Source organism: Heterodontus francisci, chromosome 34 (genome assembly GCF_036365525.1).
Source record: "Heterodontus francisci isolate sHetFra1 chromosome 34, sHetFra1.hap1, whole genome shotgun sequence".
In the NCBI taxonomy this organism is placed as follows: Eukaryota; Metazoa; Chordata; class Chondrichthyes; order Heterodontiformes; family Heterodontidae; genus Heterodontus; species Heterodontus francisci.
This window is the reverse complement of record NC_090404.1, coordinates 30,819,622-30,844,341: the sequence shown is the minus strand read 5'-3', so window position 1 is coordinate 30,844,341 and position 24,720 is coordinate 30,819,622. Positions and strand designations below refer to the sequence as shown.

The 24,720-nt window shown below is 46.1% G+C and overlaps 1 protein-coding gene across 1 annotated transcript; it reads left to right on the top strand.

The window, feature by feature from the left end:
• Positions 1-21,790, top strand: LOC137348789 (zinc finger protein 271-like). The gene is made up of 6 exons (XM_068014034.1): positions 1-877; positions 5,344-6,627; positions 9,116-9,308; positions 17,019-17,056; positions 18,231-18,516; positions 19,969-21,790. The coding sequence occupies exons 2-6, from the start codon at positions 5,705-5,707 to the stop codon at positions 20,827-20,829; spliced, it is 2,301 nt and encodes a 766-aa protein (XP_067870135.1). The 5' UTR covers positions 1-877; positions 5,344-5,704; the 3' UTR covers positions 20,830-21,790.
• The last annotated feature ends 2,930 nt before the right edge of the window (positions 21,791-24,720 follow it).

The following is a 24,720-nucleotide window of genomic DNA, read 5'->3' as shown; positions in this document are numbered from 1 at the left end:
TCTGAGGCAAAGAGTGGGGTTCCAGTAGGTGAAGGGGAGGCGGGTTAATAATAATAAAGCCCGGGGCTCGCAGGTTGCAAACAATCGAAACAGTGAGAATACAAACAAACAACAAGATCAACCTCCAGCCGCGGCTTCCACCGCTTCCCTCCGGCCCCAATCTCAACAAAGAGCAGAGACTGTCCCAAAATCCAGGAGAGGCAGGGAGCGTCTCTAAATGGAGGAGAAATGGGGACTGGTCAGGGAGCGTCTCTAAATGGTGGAGAAATTTGAACTGGGCAGGGAGCACCTGTAAATGGAGCTGAAATAAGAGCTGATTTGGTGAGGGAAGCTTCAGAAACACCCAGTTTAATCTATAAACCCGTTTAATAACCTCCGGGTGCCACGATTGTAGCTGCAGGACTTTCTCCCAGTAACAGGCCAAGGATAATGGCCGACATCTCGGTAAAGGTTCAGTTCGCCGCCACCTTGATGCAGGAAGGCGGAGTGGGTGAGGTCTTCGTCCCTGTTCCCAACTGGTGCCCGGGAGAGAAAACCATTGGTCCATTGGCATCACGTGGGCATCGAGCTGTGCTGCGACTGAAGCATGCGCAGTGAGCTTGCTGGAGCTGAAGGGAGCTGTTGGTGTCGAATCCACAACGGGCGAGAAACCGCCGGGTGCAGGGGAGGAATGGAGCCATGGATGGGCTGAAAAGGCTTCAGAAACACCTGGGGTAGGGTCGAAGACCCGAATCAGAGTCCACAGGAGCCGTGTATACCCCACAGTGACAAGCCCGAGGGAGCGGGAGCACTGGCCGCCATCTTGAGCAGGGTGGTGTTCAGGGTGTCTTCACGGCCATCTTGGTGAGGGCAGTGACTGGTGTCCAAGGCTACCCAGGTCAAGTTTGCACCTCCCCCTTTCCCAATCTATCGCCATTCAGATAATAATCTGCCTTTCTGGTTTTACAAACAAAGGGATTTGTTTAGGATAAAAGCAAAATACTGCGGATGCTGGAAATCTGAAACAAAAACAAGAAATGCTGGAGTCACTCAGCAGGTCTGGCAGCATCTGTGGAAAGAGAAGCAGAGTTAACGTTTCGGGTCAGTGACCCTTCTTCGGATCTCTGTCACAGACCGGGTCCTAGTGCCTGGGAGATAGAGTATCCTGGACAACAGGGTTTTAAGCAGCTTTCCCCATTCCCAGGCTTACGTAAGTAGTGGGGAAAATGCTAGAGTCTATTATAAAGGATGTGATACCAGAACACCTGGTAAGCATAAACAAGATTGGACAAAGTCAGTATGGGTTTACAAAAGGGAAATCATGCTAAACAAATCTACTGGAGTTTTTTTTGAGGATGTAACTAGTAGAATAGATAAGGGCGAACCAGTGGATGTGGTGTATTTGGATTTTCAGAAGGTTTTTGATAAGGTTGCACATAAGAGGTTAGTGTGCAAAACTAAAGCACATGGGATTGGGGGTAACATAGTGGCATGGATTGAGAATTGGTTGACAGACAGGAAACCAAGAGTAGGAATAAACAGGTCTTTTTCCGGGTGGCAGGCAGTGACTAGTGGGGTACTGCAGGGATTAGTACTTGGGCCCCAGCTATTCACAATATATAGTAATAACTTGGGTGAAGGAATTAATTGTAACATTTCCAAGTTTGCAGCCAACACAAAGCTGGGGAGGTGGGGGGAATGTGAGCTGTGAGGAGGATACAAAGAGGCTCCAATGTGATTTGGACAAGTTGGATGTGTGGACAAATGCATGGCAGATGCAGTATAATGTGGATAAATGTGAGGTTATCCACTTTGTTTGTAAAAACAGAAAGGCAGATTATTAAGTGAATGGTGATAGATTGGGAAAGGGGGAGGTGGAACAAGATCTGGGTGGCCTTGTACACCAGTTGCTGAAAGCAAGCATTCAGGTGCAGCAAGCAGTTAGGAAGACGAATGGTATGTTGGCCTTCATTGCAAGAGGATTTGAGTACAGGAACAAGGATGTCTTACAGCAGTAATACAGGGCCTTGGTGAGACCACATGTGGAATATTGTGTGCAGTTTTGGTCTCCTTATCTGAGGAAGGATGTTCTTGCCATGGAGGGAGTGCAAAGATGATTTACTAGGCTGATTCCTGGGATGGCAGGATTGACGTATGAGGAGAGATTGGGTCGACTAGGCCTATATTCACTAGAGTTTAGAAGAATGAGAGGGGATCTCATAGAAACCTATAAAATTCTAACAGGACTAGACAGGCTAGATGCAGGCAGGATGTTCCCGATGGATGAGGAGTCCAGAATCAGAGGTCACAGTCTCAGGATACGGGGTATGACGGAGATGAGGAGAAATTTCTTCACTCAGAGGGTGGTGAACCTGTGGAATTCTCTACTGCAGAAGGCAGTGGAGGCCAAGTCATTAAATATATTCAAGAAGGAGATAGATATATTAATGCCAAAGGGATCGAGGGATATGGGGAGAATGCGGGAACAGGGTACTGAAACAGATGATCAGCCATGATCTTTTTTGAATGGCGGAGTAAGCCCGAAGGGTCGAATAGCCTACTCCTGCTCCTATTTTCTATGTTTTTATGTGATGTTTGCAGCCTGGAGGAGTCCATGGGCCATGTAAATATTCAGTGTGAGAGGCTACAGTCCTTGTATAGTTCACTGAAGGAGCTTATCATCAACTTAGAATCATAGAAATTTACAGCATGGAAGGAGGCCATTCGGCCCATCGTGTCCATGCCAGCCGACAAGGAGCCATCCATCCTAATCCCACTTTCCTGCTCTTGGTCTGCAGCCTTGTAGTTAGGGCACTTATTTCAGCTCCATTTCCAGATGCTGCCTGCCCTGTGCATGTGCAAGTACTTTTTAATTGTTATCAAGGTTTCTGCCTCTACCACCCTCCCAGGCAGTGAGTTCCAGATTCCTACCACACTCTGGGTGAAAAGATTTCCCCTCAAATCCCCTCTAAATCTCCTACCTCTTTCCCTAAATCTATGCCCCTGATTATAGTCCCCTCAACCAAGGGGGATAGATCCTTCCTATCCACTCTATCTAGACAGCTCATAATTTTCTATACTTCAATTCGGTCTCCCCTCAGCCTCCTCTGTTCCAAAGAAAACAACCCTCACCTATCCAATCTTTCATCAGAACTAAAATTCCTCAGACCAGGTGACATCCTCATGCATCTCCTCTGTACCCGCTCGAATGCAATCACATCCTTCCTATAGTGTGGTGACCAGAACTGCACACAGTATCCAGCTGTGGCCTAACCAGTGTTTTATACATTTCCAGCACAACCACCCTGCTCTTATATTCTCTGCCTCAGCTAATAAAGGCAAGTATCGCATATGCCTTCTTAACCACCTTCTCCACCTGCTCTGCTACCTTCAGGGATCTATGCACATGCACTCCAAGGTCCCTCTGTTCCTCTATACGTCTCAGTATCCTAACATTTATTGTGCATTCCCTTGCTTTGTTAGCTGTCCCCAACGCATTATCTCTCAGTTCTCCGTATTGAATTCCATTTGTCACTCTTCTGCCCACCTGACAAGTCCATTGATATCTTCCTGCAATCTACAGCTTTCTTCTTCATTATCAACCACACAGTCAATTTTTGTATCATCTGCAAACTTCTAAAGAAACTTAGAAAATAAGAGCAGGAGTAGGCCATTCAGCCCTTCGAGCCTGCTCTGCCATTCGTCATGCTCATGGCTGATCATCCAACTCAGTAACATGTTCCCGCTTTTGCCCCATACCCTTTGATCCCTTTAGACTCAAGAGTTATATCTAACTCCTTCTTGAAAATATACAATGTTTTGCCCTCAACCGCTTTCTGTGGTAGCGAATTCCACAGGTTCACCACTCTCTGGGTGAAGAAATTTCTCCTCATCTCAGTCCTGAAAGGTTTACCCCGTATCCTTAGACTATGACCCCTGGTTCTGGACTCCCCCGCCATCGGGAACGTCCTTCCTGCATCAACTCTGTCAAGTCCTGTTAGAATTTTACAGGTTTGTAAGATCCCCCCTCACTCTTCTGAACCCCAGCGAATATAATCCTAACCGACTCAATCTCTCCTCATACATCAGTCCCACCGTTCCAGGAATCAGTCTGGTAAACCTTCGCTGCATTCCCTCTATAGCAAGAACATCCTTCCTCAGATAAGGAGACAAAAACTGCACACAATATTCCAGGTGTAGCCTCACCAGGGCCCTGTATAATTGCAACAGGACATCCCTGCTCCTGTACTCGAATCCTCTCGCTATGAAGGCCAACATACCATTTGCCTTTTTTACGGCCTGTTGGACCTGCATGCTTACCTTCAGCGAATGGTGTACGAGAACACCCAGGTCTCACTGCATATTCCCCTCTCTCAGTTTATAGCCGTTCAGATAATAATCTGCCTTCCTATTTTTGCTACCAAAGTGGATAATCTTACATTTATCCACATTATACTGCATCTGCCATGCATTAGCCCACTCACTCAACTTGTCCAAATCACCCTGAAACCTCTCTGCATCCTCCTCACAACTCTCCCTCCCGCCCAGTTTTGCCTCATCTGCAAATTTGGAGATATTACATTTAGTTTCCTCATCTAAATCATTCATATATATTGTGAATAGCTGGGGTCCTAGCAATGTTCCCTGCGGTACCCCACTAGTCACTGCCTGCCATTCGGAAAAAGACCCGTTTATCCATTCGAGTCCAAATCATTGATTATATACCAGAAAAAGCCAGGAACTGAGTACTGATCCCTGCAGAACCCCACTGAAAACAGCCTTCCAGTCACACAAACACCCATCAATTTTGGATCCAACTTGCCGCTTTGCCTTGGATCTCATGGGCTTTTACTTTGGTGACCAGTCTGCCATGTGGAACCTTGGTTACACTTTAGTCCCACTCTCCTAATCTTTGGCTGCTCAGTGTGGAGGTGGGTGGGTAAGTCGGAAGATCTTCTCCTGGACCTGCTGTTGGGCCTGGTTAAAACAGCAATGTGTAGGTCCAGGATGTGCGGTGACCATGTTGGGGATGAGGGTGTCTCAGTGTCGGCCGGTCTCTCTTTCCGGGTCTTACCTGTGCCCGGGTGGTCCTGGAGAGGGAACACGCTTGATACCTTCTGCATCCGGTGGGTACCTCAGGGTACGGAGTGTCTCATAGACACTGGTAACAACATTCTGGTTTAGTTGGGAAGCTTCCCCTCTTTTGTTGTGATTTTGTTGCTTATTTTAGCTTCTTTTAGTTTGTTTGGACCACATGTTTGGGGGAAAGAAGAGAGGAAAGAATGTTCCATAGAAACTAGAACTGTCTGTTCTGAATTTCTATCATGGACTGACAGTGCTGACTTTTGTAAACTGCTTTTCCAGGGTATTAGAAGGGGAGGATTTACTGACGGGAAATTCAAACCAAAGATCACATCAAGATCTGACAGTCACTCGATTCATCAGGACCTGAATATCATCGGCCTTTGAATGTGGAAGGAGAAATGTTTATCCGTTCTGTCTGTGAGAAATTATTTGAGAAATCAGTATGACTGGAAAAGCACCAAGACACACACACACCCAAGTGAGAGCGTCCCAGTGCACTGACTGTGGAAACAATTTTTGCGGTTACACGCTGAAAAAATATCACACTATTGACAGCTGGGAGAAACAGTACATGTGTTTTGTGTGTGGATGAGGCTTCAGCTGATCATCCAACCTGAAGAGACACAAGGACACCCTCACCATGGAGAAACCGTGGAAATGCGGGGACTGTGGGAAGGGATTCAATTACCCATCCCAGCTGGAAACTCATCGACACAGTCACACAGGGGAGAGGGCGTTCACCTGCTCAGAGTGTGGGAAGGGATTCACTCAGTCATCCAACCTGCTGAGACACCAACTTGTTCACTCTGATGAGAGATATTTTGTAAGTTCTGAATGTGAGAAGAGCCTTAAAAGCAAAAAGGATCTGCGGACACACCAAGGCATTAACAGTGGTGAGAGGCCATTCATCTGCTCGGTGTGTGGGAAGGGATTCACTTCTTCATCACACCTGCTGGTACACCAGCGAGTTCACACTGGGGAGAGGCCATTCACCTGCTCAGAATGTGGGATGGGATTCACCCAGTCATCTAACCTGCTGAGACACCAACTGGTTCACTCTGATGAGAGATATTTTGTATGTTCTGAATGTGAGAAGACCTTTAAAAGAAAAAAGGATCTGCTAACACACCAACACACTCACACTGGGGAGAGGCCGTTCATATGCTCGGAGTGTGGGAAGAGATTCACTCGGTTATCACACCTGCTGACACACCAGCGAGTTCACACTGGGGAGAGGCCATTCACCTGCTCTGTGTGTGGGAAGAGATTTACTCGGTCATCACTCGTGCTGCTACACCAGCGAGTTCACACTGGGGAGAGACCATTCACCTGCTCCATGTGTGGGAAGGGATTCACTCAGTCATCCACCCTGTTGATACACCAACGTGTTCACACTGGGGAGAGGCCGTTTATCTGCTCCATGTGTGGGAAAGGATTCACTCAGTCAATCCACTTGCTGACACACCAGCGAGTTCACACTGGGGAGAGACCATTCACCTGCTCTGAGTGTGGAAAGAGTTTCACTCGGTCATCCAACCTGCTGAGACACCAGCGAGTTCACAAGTGACAGCAGGGGTTGGGTTCTGCTGTTATTGCTGCTGTTAATTACATCCTAGAAAGTAGCAAATGTAACCCCACTATTTAAGAAGAGAGGAAGAATGGAGAACTACAGACTTGTTAGTTTGACATCAGTAGGGAAACTGTTAGAATCTATTATAAAGGATGTGATAACTGGACACTTAGAAAATAATATGATTGGGCAGAGTCAACCTGGATTTTTGAAAGGGAAATTATGTTACTTGTAGCATAGATAAAGGAGAACCAGTGGATGTGGTGTATTTGGATTTTCAGAAGGCTTTTCATAAGGTCCCAAACAGGAGGTCAGTAAACAAAATTAGAGTGCATCAGATTGGGGGTAATATACTAGTATGGATTGAGAATTGGTTTGGATCATTCTCAGGATGGCAGGTTACTAGTGGGGTACTGCAAGGATCAGTGCTGAGGCCACAGCTGTTCACAATCTATATAAATGATTTGGATGTGGGGACAAAATGTAATATTTCCAAATTTGCTGATGACACAAAGTTTGCTGGGAATGTAAGTTATGAGGAAAATGCAAGGAAGCTTCAAGCGGACTTGAACAGGCTAAGTGAATAGGCAAGAACATGACAGGTGGAATATAATGTGAATAAGTGTGAGGTTATCCACTTTGGTAAAAAGAAACTGAAAGACAGAATATTTCTTAAATGGTGAGAGGTTGGGAAGTTGGTGTCCAAAGGGACCTGGGTGTCCTGGTTCATGAGTCACTAAAAGCTTGCATGCAGGTGCAACAATCAATAAGGAAGGCAAATGGTATGTTGACCTTCATTGCAAAGGGATTTAAGTGCAGAAGTAATGTCTTCCTCCAATTATATAGAGCCTTGGTGAGACCGCACCTGGAGTATTATGTACAGTTTTGATCTCCTTATCTAAGGAAGGATATACTTGCCATGGAGGAAGTGCAACAGAGTTCACCAGACTAATCCCTAGGATGATGGGATTGTTTTATGAGGAGAGATTGAAGAAATTGGGCCTGTGTTCTCTATAGTTTCAGTGAATGAGAGGTGATTTCATTGAAACCTCGAAGATTCTTAAAGGACCTGACAGGGTGGATGTAGATGGGATGTTTCCACTGGCTGGTGAATGTAGAACCAGGGGACATAATCTCGGAATAAGGGGTAGGCCATTTCAGACTGAGATGAGGGGGAATTTCTTCACTCAGAGGGTGGTGAATCGTTGGAATTCTTTACCCCGGAGGGCTGTGGAAGCTCACGCATTGAGCATGTTCAAGACCGAAATTGATAGAAGCTGGATACTAATGACATCAAGGGATATGGGAATAGCGCCGGAAGGTGACGTTGAGGCCGATGATCAACTATGATCGAATTGAATGGCGGAGCAGACTCGATGGGCTGAATGACCGGCTCCTGTTACTATGTTCCTATCCAGGACTGAACCATGTCCATTCTGACATTTGGGTTTATTTCAGTTGATGTTAATAATCCTTGCGACTGGGCTGGAGTTTAATATTCTGGATATGTGACAAATAAATTAACTGTGGTCAAATACACAATTTTTGAGTTCTTGATTCTTCTAAGATCAGAGGAGATTAATGTTCTGTTGCCGACTGTTGGATTTTTAGCCTTTTCTCCTTTGATAATAAAGACTTGTATTTTTATCGCGCCTTTTGTGACTTCAGGATGTTCTATAGTGTTTTACAGCTATTGAAGTTCTTTTGATGTGTACTCAGTGCTGTTGACAGCTGTGTCTCAGTGGGTAACACTCTCACCTCTGAGTCAGAAGGTTGTGGGTTCAAGTTTTCTCCAGGACTTGAGCACAAAAATCAAGGCTCATGCATGGAACAATTGTAAACTATTAATCATGAACTATAAAAATGAACTAACCTCCAAATACTGAGCACACATTTGTTGCAGATAAGATGGAGTAGGAAGTCAAGTGAGTTTTTCTATACTACAAATATACATGGTGAGTGTTGGAGACTAAACCCAACTTCACATCTGGACTAGTTCTAGGGATGGCACATTAAAATGCTAAACAGGCCATTCAATGCTAAATGGCTCCTATCTTCAAGAATTAGGTTAACAACGACCTTTGCAGACAGGGTGACTGGATTCAAAGTCAAGATAACAGATGGGAAATAACATCACTTTATCTGATAGGAAATATTACAACCCGACTGTGTAACAATGGCCACGCGGTCAAAGACATTGTATGAACACACAAGGGGAGACCATCTTTGGTCACCTGACTGAAACCAAACCTGATATGTTTCTTTTTTTAAAAAAAAGAGTCTTCTCTGAAAGACAGTCAGACATGGAGAAAGCCAGCAACTGAGAGATCCATTCCAGCCAAGAAGAGTTCCCTGCCTGTAACATCATTAAACCATTCTTAAACCACAGAGGCAGAGACTGCAAGGTGACATTGAAAAATCCCCATCTGAGAAACTTTACCAGGATTCATCCCATTGACTTTGACTGAGTCTTAATCAAAGGAGTCTGCAATACTTCAGTGAACCTGGAAAAGGAACATCAGGCCTGCTGTTAAAATTTCTTCCTGGAAAACCAAGAAGATTTCAAAGTGAACTGTTCCTACAACAATTGGACAAAAATGCATGCGATTCTCTAATATCAATTTGCACTGGAGTGCTGACTTGGGTTGCAATAGAGTGCTCCAGTGGAAGTTTGGTAAGTGAGGATAATTAAGGGTTAATTTTATCTTAAATCTAATCTGTCTTTTATTTAGCAGATCAACTTAACAGCTGCTGTTAGGGTTGGGGAAGGTGAGTTTTAGACCAGCTTTAAACAGGGTTCACTCAGGCTCTGCTTGTTAATTAGAGAATTGGTTTAAACCAGTTTTCAGGGGGCTAGAGTGAGTCAGTATGAAAGTGAGCCATCTTACAGTGCTGACTTTGTTTGCACTAGAGTGCTAAAGTGGAAGTTTGGTAAGTGAGGAAGTTTGGTGAGGAGCTCCTTTCATTTCCAACCTGTCCTCAGAGTGAGGGGAGCCCAGAGCTTCCAAATAGCACAGTTGACTGGGAGAAGACTCGGAGGGCAGAGTTCCGGATCGGTAAGTATAAAAAACTTACCTCTGGTTAAAAAAAACTGAAAGTGACGTCACAGGAAAGCTGTGACCTGATTGGCTGGTAGGGAATTTTTTTTACTGAATTTGAAAATAAAACTGATTAAAAATTGATTAAAACCCTAATTAATTAATAAGTACAGTAACTAAACCAGAGGGAGGAGATTACTGTATTTAGTTAACATTTAATATTTATAGTTGGAATCTAGCACGAGGGACCATATAGTTATAACAATTTAGTAAGGATTTAATAAGTATTTATCTTAAATTAATTAATTGATTAGTGCTAGAAATGACAGAGGGGGGAAGTGCTTCACCTGTCAGATGTGGGAGGTCCGTGACGCTTCCAGCGTTCCGGACGACTACATCTGCAGGAAGTGTACCCAGTTGCAGCTTCTCACAGACCGCATGGATCAGTTGGAGTGGCAACTGGATGCACTTAGGAGCATGCAGGTGGCAGAAAGTGTCATAGACAGGAGTTTTAGAGAAGTGGCTACACCCAAGGTGCAGGCCGATAGATGGGTGACCGCTCGAAGGGGCAGGCAGTCAGTGCAGGAATCCCCTGTGGCTATCCCCCTCTCTAACAAGTATACCGTTTTGGATACTGTTGGGGGGGGGGATGGCCTATCAGGGGAAAACAGCAGCAGCCAGAGCAGTGGCACCACGGCTGGCACTGTTGTTCAGCAGGGAGGGGCAAAGTGCAGAAGAGCAATAGTTATAGGGGACTCTGTAGTCAGGGGCACAGATAGGCACTTCTGTGGATGTGAAAGAGACTCCAGGATGGTATGTTGCCTCCCTGGTGCCAGGGTCAAGGATGTCTCTGAACAGACAGGGGGCATTCTGAAGGGGGAGGGTGAACAGCCAGACGTTGTGGTACACATCGGTACCAATGACATAGGCAGGAAGAGTGACGAGGTCCTGCAGGCGGTGTTTAGGGAGTTAGGTAGAAAGTTAAAAGACAGGACCTCTAGGGTTGTAATCTCGGGATTACTCCCTGTGCCACATGCCAGTGAGGCTAGAAATAGGAAGATAGTGCAGCTAAACACGTGGCTGAACAGCTGGTGTAGAAGGGAGGGTTTCAGATATCTGGACCATTGGGATCTCTTCAGGGACAGATGGGACCTGTACAAGAAGGATGGGTTGCATCTAAACTGGAGGGGCACAAATATCCTGGCTGCGAGGTTTCCTAGTGTCACTCGGGAGGGTTTAAACTAGTGTGGCGGGGGGCGGGGGTGGGAACCAGAGCAGTAGGACAGCAAGTGAAATAAATGAGGGGGAACTAGTAAATCAGGCCAGTAAGACTGAGAGGAAGAGCAGGTAGCGAGATGTTGCGGAGCACAGCGGGACTGGTGGTCTGAAGTGCATTTGTTTCAATGCAAGAAGTATAACAGGTAAGGCAGATGGACTTAGAGCTTGGATTAGTACTTGGAACTATGATGTTGTTATTACAGAGACTTGGTTGAGGGAAGGGCAGGATTGGCAGCTAAATGTTCCAGCATTTAGAAGCTTCAGGCGGGATAGAGGGGGATGTAAAAGGGGTGGGGGAGTTGCATTATTTGTTAAGGAGAATATCACAGCTGTACTGCGGGAGGACACCTCGGAGGGGTCATGCAGCGAGGCAATATGGGTGGAGCTCAGCAATAGGAAGGGTGCAGTCACGATGTTGGGGGTTTACTACAGGCCTCCCAACAGCCAGCGGGAGGTAGAAGAGCAGATATGTGGACGATTTTGGAAAGATGTAAAGGTAACAGGGTTGTCGTGGTGGTTGATTTTAACTTCCCCCTATATTGACTGGGACTCACTTAGTGCTAGGGGCTTAGATGGGGTAGAATTTGTAATGAGCATCCAGGAGGGCTTCTTGAAACAATATGTAGATAGTCCAACTAGGGATGGGGCCGTACTGGACCTGGTATTGGGGAATGAGCCCGGCCAGGTGGTCGAAGTTTCAGTAGGGGAGCATTTCGGGAACGGTGACCATAATTCCATAAGTTTTAAGGTACTTGTGGATAAGGATAAGAGTAGTCCTCGGGTGAAGGTGCTAAATTGGGGGAAGGCTAATTATAACAATATTAGGCAGGAACTGAAGAATTTAGATTGGGGGCGACTGTTTGAGGGTAAATAAACATCTGACATGTGGGAGTCTTTCAAACGTCAGTTGATTAGAATCCAGGACCAGCATGTTCCTGTGAGGAAGAAGGATAAGTTTGGCAAGTTTCGGGAACCTTGGATAATGCGGGATATTGTGAGCCTAGTCAAAAAGAAAAAGGAAGAATTCATAAGGGCTGGAAGGCTAGGAACAGACGAATCCCTTGAGGAATATATAGACAGTAGAAAGGAACATAAGCAAGGAGTCAGGAGGGCTAAAAGGGGTCATGAAAAGTCATTGGCAAACAGGATTAAGGAGAATCCCAAGGCTTTTTATACATATTTCAAGAGCAAGAGGGTAACTAGGGAAAGGGTTGGCCCGCTCAAGGACAGAGAAGGGAATCTATGTGTGGAGCCAGAGGAAGTGGGTGAGGTACTAAATGAGTACTTTGCATCAGTATTCACCAAAGAGAAGGACTTGGTGGATGGTGAGCCTAGGGAAGGGAGTGTAGATAGTCTCAGTCATTTCATTATCAAAAAGGAGGAGGTGTTGGGTGTCTTGCAAGGCATTAAGGTAGATAAGTCCCCAGGGCCTGATGGTATCTCCCCCACAATACTAAGGGAGACAACGGAAGAAATTGCTGGGGCCTTGACAGAAATCTTTGCATCCTCATTGGCTACAGGTGAGGTCCCAGAGGACTGGAGAATAGCCAATGTTGTTCCTTTGTTTAAGAAGGGTAGCAAGGATAATCCAGGAAATTATAGGCCGGTGAGCCTTACATCAGTGGTAGGGAAATTATTAGAGAGGATTCTTCGGGACAGGATTTACTCCCATTTGGAAACAAACGGACTTATTAGCGAGAGGCTGCATGGTTTTGTGAAGGGGAGGTCGTGTCTCACTAATTTGATTGAGTTTTTTGAGGAAGTGACAAAGATGATTGATGAAGGAAGGGCAGTGGATGTTATCTGTATGCACTTCAGTAAAGCCTTTGACAAGGTCCCTCATGGCAGACTGGTACAAAAGGTGAAGTCACAGGGGATCAGAGGTGAGCTGGCAAGATGGATACAGAACTGGCTCGGTCATAGAAGACAGCGGGTAGCAGTGGAAGGGTGCTTTTCTGAATGAAGGGATGTGACTAGTGGTGTTCCACAGGGATCAGTGCTGGGACCTTTGCTCTTTGTAGTATATATAAATGATTTGGAGGAAAATGTAGCTGGTCTGATTAGTAAGTTTGCGGACAACACAAAGGTTGGTGGAGTTGCGGATAGTGATGAGGATTGTCAGAGGATACAGCAGGATATCGATTGGTTGGAGACTTGGGCGGAGAAATGGCAGATGGAGTTTAATCTGGAAAAATGTGAGGTAATGCATTTTGGAAGGTCTAATGCAGGTGGGAAGTATACAGTAAATGGCAGAACGCGTAGGAGTATTGACAGGCAGAGAGATCTGGGTGGACAGGTCCACAGCTCACAGAAAGTGGCAATGCAGGTGGATAAGGTAGTCAAGAAGGCATATGGCATGCTTGCCTTCATCAGTCGGGGCATAGAGTATGAAAATTGGCAAGTCATGCTGCAGCTGTACAGAACTTTAGTTGGGCCACACTTAGAATATTGTGTGCAATTCTGGTCACCACACTACCAGGACGTGGAGGCTTTGGAGAGGGTACAGAAGTGGTTTACGAGGATGTTACCTGGTCTGGAGGGCATTAGCTATGAGGAGAGGTTGGATAAACTCGGATTGTTTTCACTGGAACGACTGAGGTGGAGGGGCGACATGATAGAGGTTTACAAAGTTATGAGTGGCATGGACAGAGTGGATAGTCAGAAGCTTTTTCCCAGGGTGGAAGAGTCAGTTACTAGGGGACATAGGTTTAAGGTGAGAGGGGCAAAGTTTAGAGGGGATGTGTGAGGCAAGTTCTTAACACAGAGGGTGGTGAGTGCCTGGAACCTGCTGCCGGGGGAGATGGTGGAAGCAGGTACGATAATGACGTTTAAGAGGCATCTTGACAAATACATGAATAAGATGGGAATAGAGGGATACGGTCCCTGGAAGTGCAGAAGGTTTTAGTTTAGGCAGGCACCGAGATCGGCGCAGGCTTGGAGGGCCGAATGGCCTGTTCCTGTGCTGTACCGTTCTTTGTTCTAACTATAGTTTCTCGCGTGTGTGTGTGTGCATGCATGAGTGGGTGAGGTTGTGAATATTTTCAGGTATTGTTTCATAAATTTATCTTGCATTTTTAACATCTGAGAAAACTTGTCCTTTGTTTATTTGACCTCTATGTCACGCCCATTGCAAGTGTGATGATGCAACATTCATGGAGTAACGCTGAAGAATTATGAAAAAAATGGACTTTGTCTTTAAAAGAATGCACTTTTATTTTTAAAAGTGAACAATGGTCCACAATGGCTGCTGAAGAAAAAGAGGAATTAGCCTTTTGTGTATTGAAACTGTCTGACAAGGACAAATGACAAATCTTCAGAGCCAAAAGGTGTTAATGAAGCCTATCTGACACCTATCCTGAAAACACTCCAGAATTGAATGTCTTCTTCTGCAACCAAGGAAGTGTGAAGTAGCCATGTCCTGGGCCATTGCGATCAACATGGGAAAGAAACCAGAATGTCACCTAACAAGAGGTGAGAAGTGATAGTTTTACCTTTAAAAGACAGCCAGAGAGAGAGAGAGAAAGACTGACCCAGAAGGTTAAGCTGCTTGTAACTGCTGACATTCCAGAAAACCAGAAAGCACATGCCTTACAGAAAAATCTGACAGCTACATTATACAGAGGGGATGCACCATCTTCAGCAGAACCTTCAATCAAGAAAGAGATCTATAATCATCTCAGGCCTGAAACCCCCTAGAACTTAAGTCTCAAAGGAATTCGACAGGTTTATCGTAACTCTTCTCCCCCTGCTAAAACCAACCTACCTCTTTCCCTTCTCTAAATGTTTCTTTGTGTGTGTGTGCATACACGAGCGAATCTGTGAGTGAATGTGGTTGTGATAGTTTCAGAATAAGGCATATTTATCAACAAATAATTGACTTTATGTTTTTGTAAAAACCTGTTGCTGTTTATTTGGAAAATAAAACAACAAGGGGCTAAACTCTGAATACAAATATATTTGTTTTTTTTTATTCATTCATGGGATGTGGGCGTCACTGGCTGGGCCAGCATTTATTGCCCATCCCTAATTGCCCATGAAAAGGTGGCGGTGAGCTGCCTTCTTGAACCGCTGCAGTCCATGTGGGAGAGGTACACACACAGTGCTGATAGGAAGGGAGTTCCAGGATTTTGACCCAGTGACAGTGAAGGAACAGTGAAATAGTTCCAAGTCAGGATGGTGTGTGACTTGGAGGGGAACTTGCAGGTGGTGGTGTTCCCGTGCATTTGCTGCCTTTGTCCTTCTGGTTGGTAGAGGTCGTGAGTTTGGAAGGTGCTGTCTCAGGAGCCTTGATGCGCTGCTGCAGTGCATCTTGTAGATGGTACATACTGCTGCCACTGTGCATCGGTGGTGGAGGGAGTGAATGTTTGTGGATGGGGTGCCGATCAAGTGGGCTTCTTTGTCCTGGATGGTGTCGAGCTTCTTGAGTGTTGTTGGAGCTGCACCCATCCAGGCAAGTGGAGAGTATTCCATCACACTCCTGACTTGTGCCTTGTAGATGGTGGACAAGCTTTGGGGAGTCAGGAGGTGAGTTACTCACCGCGGGATTCCTAGCCTCTGACCTGCTCTTGTAGCCACGGTATTTATATGGCTACTCCAGTTCAGTTTCTGGTCAATGGTAGCCCCTTTAGGATGTTGATAGTGGGAGATTCAGCGATGGTAATGTCATTGAATGTCAAGGGGAGATGGTTAGATTCTCTCTTGTTGGAGATGGTCATTGCCTGGCACTTGTGTGGCGCGAATGTTACTTGTCATTTATCAGCCCAAGCCTGGATATTGTCCAAGTCTTGCTACATTTCTACACAGACTGCTTCAGTATCTGAGGAGTTGCGAATGGTGCTGTACATTGTGCAATCATCAGCGAACATCCCCACTTCTGACCTTATGATTGAAGGAAGGACATTGATGAAGCAGCTGAAGATGGTTGGGCCTAGGCCACTACCCTGAGGAACTCCTGCAGTGATGTCCTGGAGCTCAGATGATTGACCTCCAACAACCACAACCATCTTCCTTTGCACTAGGTATGATTCCAAACAGCGGAGGGTTTTCCCCCGATTCCCATTGACCTCAGTTTTGGGCTGCTTGATGCCATACTCAGTCAAATGCTGCCTTGATCTCAAGGGCAGTCACTCTCACCTCGCCTCTTGAGTTCAGCTCTTTTGTCCATGTTTGAACCAAGGCTGTAATGAGGTCAGGAGCTGAGTGGCCCTGGCCGAACCCAAACTGAGCGTCACTAACCAGGTTATTGCTCAGCAAGTGCCGCTTGATGGCACTGTTGATGACACCCTCTATCACTTTACTGATGATTGAGAGTAGGCTGATGGGGCAGTAATTGGCCGGGTTGGACTTGTCCTGCTTTTTGTGTATAGGACATACCTGGGCAATTTTCCACATTGCAGGATAGATGCCAGTGTTGTAGCTGTACTGGAACAGCTTATCTAGGGGTGCAGCAAGTTCTGGAGCACAGGTCTTCAGTTCTATTGCTGGAATGTTGTCAGGGCCCATAGCCTTTGCAGTATCCAGTGCCTTCAGTCGTTTCTTGATATCACGTGGAGTGAATCGAATTGGCTGAAGACTGGCATCTGTGATGCTGGGGACTTCAGGAGGAGCCGGATGGATCATCAACTCGGCACTTCTGGCTGAAAATTGTTGCAAATGCTTCAGCCTTATTTTTCACACTGATGTGCTGGACTCCGCCATCATTGAGGATGGGGATATTTGTAGAGCCACCTCCTCCAGTTAGTTGTTTAATTGTCCACCACCATTCACGACTGGATGTGGCAGGACTGCAGAGCTTAGATCTGATCCGTTGCTTATGGGATCGCTTAGTTCTGTCTGTCGCATGCTGCTTACATAGTTTGGCATGCAGATAGTCCTGTGTTGTAGCTTCACCAGGTTGACACCTCATTTTGAGGTATGCCTGGTGCTGCTCCTGGCATGCCCTCCTGCACACTTCATTGAACCAGGGTTGGTCTCCTGGCTTGATGGTAATGGTAGAGTAGGGGATATGCTGGGCCATGAGGTTACAGATTGTGGTTGAGTACAATTCTGCTGCTGTTGATGGCCCACAGAACCTCATGTATGCCCAGTTTTGCATCTGTTCGAAATGGTCAGGTGGGGACCTGTACATTGGGAAACACCCACATCACACCACGCGGCCATAACAACTAAAATTCTCAGGGATTAAAACACTATATAAAATACAGTCTGTGGTCAGTTGAGAGGCAAATAGTGGAAGTCACCCACACCATCTCCCACCAGTCCACAACATTGACACTCTAGTGCAGTACTGAGGGAATTCTGCACAGTTGGAGGTGCCATATTTCAGATGAAAGTTAAACCGAGGCCCTGTCTCCCCCCTTGGGTGGATGTAAAAGATCCCGTGGCACTATTTCAAAGAAGAGCAGGGGAGTTATCCCCGGTGTACTAGCCAATATTTATCCCATCATCAACATTGGTGAAACAGATGATCTGGTCATTATGACATTGCTGTTTGTGGGATCTTGCATTGTGCAAATTTGCTGCTCCGTTTCCTACATTACAACAGTGACGACACTTCAAAAGGACTTCGTTGGCTGTAAAATGCTTTGGAACATCCTGAGGCCACGAAAGGCAATATATAAATGCAAGTCCTTCTTTGAAAGGTTTGTGTCGCTGAACCCGTTGTACGTTTGGAGATATTAACATAACATGGCTAAAACACATTGACATCAAATGTCTGATATAATGTGCATTATGGGATGGAGAAAATCTATAACAAGGCAAAAATCTATCACAATGTGTTTACAACAAAGCTGATTTCTTTGACATTTCCCCAGAATATTAAATCCCAGCCATGTTCTTGGGATTATTCACACCAGAAAAAAAAAACCCTAACTGTCACAATAGAAACAGTGAAAAGTTATGGCACAGAAGGAGGCCATTCAACCCATCATGTCTGCGCTGGCCGTTGAGTTATCCAGCCTAATCCAACTATCCAGCTCTTGGTCTGTAGCTTCATAGGTTACAGAACCTCAATTGTTTATCCAAGATGATAGTTGCTGCCTCTATCATCCTTTCAGGCAGTGACCAGTCCCCAGTTCTCCTCTATTTACAGACTCTCCCTGACCAGTTTCCAGGAATATTTCATTTAGAGACGCTCCCTGCCTCTCCTGGATTTTGGGACAGTCTCGGCTCTTTGTTGTTCAGGCCGGGTGGAAGCCGCGGTTGGGGGTTGATCTTGTTGCTTGTTGTGATCTCGCTGTTTAGATTGTCTCCTGACTCCGCACTCGGTGTGTCTGCAGCCTGCGAGCCCCGGGCTTTATTAACCCGCCTCCCTCTCACCTGCTGGAACCGCGCTCTCTGCCTTCGACCCTGCTGGCCGCGCATGCTCAGCTCACACCGCCCGCCCGCGTGATTGACGGCAGCTCCGGACCAATAGGGGCGGGGCTGGAGGACTGTGCGGGCGATGAGCATGCCCTCCGGCATATTGTCTTTCAGTCCCGCCCCCTCTTGCTATTGGTCCTGTGTTGCTGTCAATCACCTAGACATAGTGAGCTGCAGGTGACAGTTCGCCACCGGAAGTTTCAAGTACCGAGTGCGCAGGTGCATTGCGGTGTAGTATTTAGAGCATGCGCGGTATGAATGTGGCGGTGAACGTTTTCAGTTGCAACTGCGTTCGGTCAGCCGCGGCGGAGGGAGCGATGAAGCGGACAGGGAAGCTTTAGAAACATCCGGTGTAGGCCTCAACACCCCCAATAAGAAGCTTTCGGTCCCGCCTTTGTACCGAGCGGGGCGGCAGCTGCGGGGCTTCTCCCGGTGACAGACCCGGGGTTAACGGCCGCCAGATTTCCAGCTCTTTTGGAGGAATTAAAGATTAATAAAGTGTAACATCAAAGGAGAAAACTTTAAAGGAAACTGAGCTCAGTTATAAAGGGGCCTGGGGGAGGGGAGGGAGGAACCATTTGGGACACAGCACAGGGCAGGAGGTCCCCCCTCCCCCACTCCCTGGTTCCACAAAGACTCACCTTGGACTGGGCCACACCTGGGCAGGGCTGGCTCAAGGTGCAGGAAGCTGATAGGCTGAGCTGTGGACTGGGAGGAGTGGGGGGTTTGACTGACAGGCCTGGGGAGGGGGATATCAGGGCAGGTACACACACTGCTCCCCCTTTTCCTCCTGGGATCTTTTACTGGAGTCGTGTTGCTGAGTGTTTCTAAACTCTGTCTGTCTATCCCGGTAATGTTGGTGGATTGTAGGTTGCTGTGAGTGTTGGACTATATTGTCTCTCCTCATTCTTCCTCCTCCTCCCACTCCGAGTTCAGGCTGCAGGCTCTGGCGGATCGATGCACCTGAAACTTTACCTCCGTTTCTCTTTGCACAGATCCTGCTTGACCTGTTGAGTATTTCCAGCATTTTCTCCGTTTATTTCAGATTTCCAGCATCTGCAGTATTTTGGTTTTGATTTATTGCAGTCCTTGTTCACAAAACTGAGTCGAGCCATACAGACGCACCAATTAAGGGCCAATTTGTATTGGGTTGGGGGTTGGATGCAGAAATCGATTCCTGACCTGTGTCGGTCTTTTTTGTTACATCAGTTTGAACTGGAGTGGAGATGGAGGAGCAACTGCTGGGTTTATCCCCCGGGTACTTTTGAGACCAGTCAGGTCCAACAATTTCCAATGTGAGATTCTCAAGGGAGGTAGATTGGAGAGGAATGTGCAGCAGTCTGCATGGACAATTATCCTGACTGACATTGATGGCTTTTGTAAGTTCCTTTCACAGGCTATAAGAATGGGAGGATTTGCAGATGGGAGTGTCGAGCCAAAAATCATGTCAAGATCTGACAGTCACTGGATTCATCATGACTTGAATATTATCACCTTTTGAACGTGGAACGAGAATTTTCTCTCTATTCTGACTGTGCAAAAAGATTTCAAATATCAGTGTGACCGGAAACACACCAAGACACACACACATCCGACTGAGTGTGTTCCAGTGCACTGACTGTGGAAAGAGCTTTAACCAGTTACACAGACTGAAAACACATCACACCATTCACAGTGGTGAGAAACTGTACACGTGTTCTGTGTGTGGATGAGGCTTCAACTGATCATCTAACCTGGAGAGACACAAGGACACCTGCATCACGGAGAAACCGTGGAAATGTGGGGACTGGGAAGGGATTTAATTACCCATCCCGGCTGGAAACTCATCAACGCACTCACACTGGGGAGAGGCCATTCACCTGCTCTGTGTGTGGGAAGGGATTTACATGTTCATCCAGCCTCTATATACACCAGCAAGTTCAAATTGTGGAGAGACCGTTTATATGTTCTGACTGTGAGAAGAGCTTTAAAAGCACAAGGGATTTACAGATACACCAACGCACTCACACTGAGGAGAGGCCGTTCACCTGCTCTTTGTGTGGGAAAGGATTTACATATTCGTACAGCCTCAGTATACACCAGCGAGCTCACACTGGAGAGCGGCCATTCACCTGCTCCGTGTGTGGAAAGGGTTTCACTCAGTCATCCCAGCTTGATGAACACCAATTTGTTCACACTGATAACCGACCTTTTCAATGTTCTGATTGTGAGAAGAAATTTAAAAGGAAAAGGGATTTACTGAAACACCAACGCACTCATGCTGGGGAGAGGCCGTTCACTTGCTCTGAGTGTGGGAAGGGATTCATACAGTCATCCCACCTGCTCACACACCAGCGAGTTCACACTGCGGAGAGGCCGTTTACCTGCTCTGAATGTGGGAAGGGATTCATACAGTCATCCGACCTTCTGACACACCAGCGAGTTCACACTGGGGAGAGGCCGTTTACCTGCTCTGAATGTGGGAAGGGGTTCACTCAGTCATCTAACCTGCTGACACACCAGCGAGTTCACATATAACTGCAGGGGTTGGAATCTCTGTTGCTGATGTTAATCACATCCAGACCTGAATCACAACAGGAAGCCTGTTTCCAGTGAGGTTCCACAGTGCTCAGTACCAGCTTCCATGCTCTTTTTGGTATATTTCAAAGATTTAGACTTAAATGTAGGGGACGTGATTAAATGGAGTTTAATTTGGAGAAGTGTGAGGTAATGCATTTGGGGAGGGGAAAAACATGTTACAAATGTTTTTTTGTACTAAGAACTTTTGTACTAAACTGTGTTTAAAAACTGAGAAAAGGATTTTTGCTCAGTGGACATTGTCCTGCAAATAGCTGAAATTTTTGGATCTTGCCTCTACAAAAGAACTGGAAAGCACGCAATGTCATGGAAACAGCAAGGGGTTTGACCTCCTAAGAGCAAAACTCTGAATGACGGGAGACACTGTCTGGTCATATGATCGGCTCCGGAAAGTTTTTTGCTTTCACATTAGACTTTGAAAAATCATTGAATTGAAATTTGGCTGTGACATGCCTGGAGAGAGAGAAAGACCTTCTCTGTAGAGGAAGATTGCATCTCCAGAAAAGAGACCCCTGTATGTCAGAGGTAACAGATTCTAACTGCCTCCTGTCTCTGAAGAATCCCTGCATTGAGTGGTTCCTGTTGCCTCCTGTGTTTTAAGAAATCCTGAAATCTGAAGAAAGCTTCTACTGCTATACTGCTGTTGTGAGACCTAAGCAGACATGTTGCTCCACCCATGCTGAAAGACCTATGTGAAGCCTGCTGCAGACAAATTGCCTTGAACGCCTACCCATCACAGACTGTTCATCAACCTCGCTTGGAGAGACTTTGAGCGGCATCCGACTATTCGACGCTGGGACACCTCACCAACCCAAAAACATCCTACCAGAATGTGACAAACCCAATTATTTTATTATTCCTACGAAACAGCTGTAAACCAAAAAATCTTTCCCCCCCCCCCCCCCCCCCCCCCCCACCACCCCGGTTAACCAGTTTTGAATGTGTGTGTGTTGTCATGGTCCTGTATTATTTTTTAACTCTCTCTCCTCGGAAATATTGTGGTGCGCCTTTAACAGTGTAAAGAGATCAGTGCATCCTAACAAATCTCTGGAAACAGTGAGCCAAAGTGCATTCTGGTTGCCAGGCAACAGCCATACAGAGAGCGAGAACAGAGATTTGATGTTGCAATTTTGACTGGTAAAAACTAGCTGAACAGCAGTCAGTTGAGACAGACTGTTCCAGCAAGTGAAAGAAGGAGAGCTCTCGGACAATTTAAACTGAAGGAAGAGAAGCTGATTTATTTCTCTCTCAAAATTCTAAAAAGCTTCAAGCCAAATTAATTCCTTAAAGAAGAAAAAAAAAGGCTTTTTTCTTTCACAACAAATTATTGATCTGCTGTGTTCATCGCTGAGTTCCATAATACTACAACAGCCGAACTGTTGAACCGCTATCTCTGGAAGGACCCTTTTCTCATCTGACCTTGGAAGACTGCAGACTGTGTTGTGTTGGGGACTATTCGTCGGGAGCATAATCTGCAAAGCCTTAATTTTTTTCTATTTTTTCGGTCAGCTAATTTAAAACCAAGTATAAACTATGCGAATGCGGGAGATAGATTTTTAAATAAGTTATAAGGTCTTTAGATATTGGTTTATCTTAGGAGCATTTACATTTTTAAAAAAATAAATACTTAATTTGTTGATATGTAAAGATATCTGGTTTGGTTCGCTTCATTCGGGGGTTACTATGGTGTTCAATTTGGCTGCTTTTTTCTTCCCGATTTGGAAAGCTTAAAGAAATATGATGCAACCTGTGGAGCAACGGGGCTGAATTGACAGTGCGTTGCTCCCACCGCAATCAGAATCATATATTTCTTATGTTCTTAACCCCAAATAAGAACCTACCAGTCCTGTGTTTGCACCGAGTGGGGCAGCAGCTCCAGGGCTTCTCCCAATGGCAAGCCCAGGGTTAACGGTCACCATCTTTATAGGGGGCAGTGTTCTGATGAAAGGTCACAGACCTGAAACTCTAACTCTGTTTCTCTCGCCACAGATGCTGCCAGACCTGCTGAATATTTCCAGAAATTTCTGATTTTATTCCCATGTTCTAGGTTCCCCAGCAGGGGAAAAAACGTCTCAGTATCTACACTGTCAAGCCCCTTCAGAATCCTGAATGTTTCAATGAGATTACCCTCATTCTTCTAAACTCCAGAGTATAGACCCAATTTACGCAGCCTCTCATCATAGGACAACCCTCTCATCACAGGGACCAAATCTAGTGAACCTTCGCTTTACTGCCTCCAAAGCAAGGATATCCTTCCTTAGAACAAAGAACAAAGAAAATTACAGCACAGGAACAGGCCCTTCGGCCCTCCAAGCCTGTGCCGATCCAGATCCTCTATCTAAACATGTCGCCTATTTTCTAAGGGTCTGTATCTCTTTTCTTCCTGCCCATTCATGTATCTGTCTAGATACATCTTAAAAGACGCCATCGTGCCCGCGTCTACCACCTCCGCTGGCAACGCGTTCCAGGCACCCACCACCCTCTGCGTAAAGAACTTTCCACGCATATCCCCCCTAAACTTTTCCCCTTTCACTTTGAACTCGTGTCCTCTAGTAATTGAATCCCCCACTCTGGGAAAAAGCTTCTTGCTATCCACCCTGTCTATACCTCTCATGATTTTGTACACCTCAATCAGGTCCCCCCTCAACCTCCGTCTTTCTAATGAAAATAATCCTAATCTACTCAACCTCTCTTCATAGCTAGCACCCTCCATACCAGGCAACATCCTGGTGAACCTCCTCTGCACCCTCTCCAAAGCATCCACATCCTTTTGGTAATGTGGCGACCAGAACTGCACGCAGTATTCCAAATGTGGCCGAGCCAAAGTCCTATACAACTGTAACATGACCTGCCAACTCTTGTACTCAATACCCCGTCCGATGAAGGAAAGCATGCCGTATGCCTTCTTGACCACTCTATTTACCTGCGTTGCCACCTTCAGGGAACAGTGGACCTGAACACCCAAATCTCTCTGTGCATCAATTTTCCCCAGGACTTTTCCATTTACTGTATAGTTCACTCTTGAATTGGATCTTCCAAAATGCATCACCTCGCATTTGCCCTGATTGAACTCCATCTGCCATTTCTCTGCCCAACTCTCCAATCTATCTATATTCTGCTGTATTCTCTGACAGTCCCCTTCACTATCTGCTACTCCACCAATCTTAGTGTCGTCTGCAAACTTGCTAATCAGTCCACCTATACTTTCCTCCAAATCATTAATATATATCACAAACAACAGTGGTCCCAGCACGGATCCCTGTGGAACACCACTGGTCACACGTCTCCATTTTGAGAAACTCCCCTCTACTGCTACTCTCTGTCTCCTGTTGCCCAGCCAGTTCTTTATCCATCTAGCTAGTACACCTTGGACCCCATGCGCCTTCAGTTTCTCCATCAGCCTGCCATGGGGAACCTTATCAAACGCCTTACTGAAGTCCATGTATATGACATCGACAGCCCTTCCCTCATCAATCAACTTTGTCACTTCCTCAAAGAATTCTATTAAGTTGGTAAGACATGACCTTCCCTGCACAAAACCATGTTGCCTATCACTGATAAACCCATTTTCTTCCAAATGGGAATAGATCCTATCCCTCAGTATCCATTAGATATGGAGTGGCGCAGTGGTTAGCACCGCAGCCTCACAGCTCCATACCCAGGTTCGGTTCTGGGTACTGGAGTTTGCAAGCTCTCCCTGTGACCGTGTGGGTTTCTGCCGGGTGCTCTGGTTTCCTCCCACAGTCAAAGACTTGCAGGTTGATAGGTAAATTGACCATTGTAAATTGCCTCTAGTGTAGGTATTCAATCATGGGATTTGGGCACTTATTG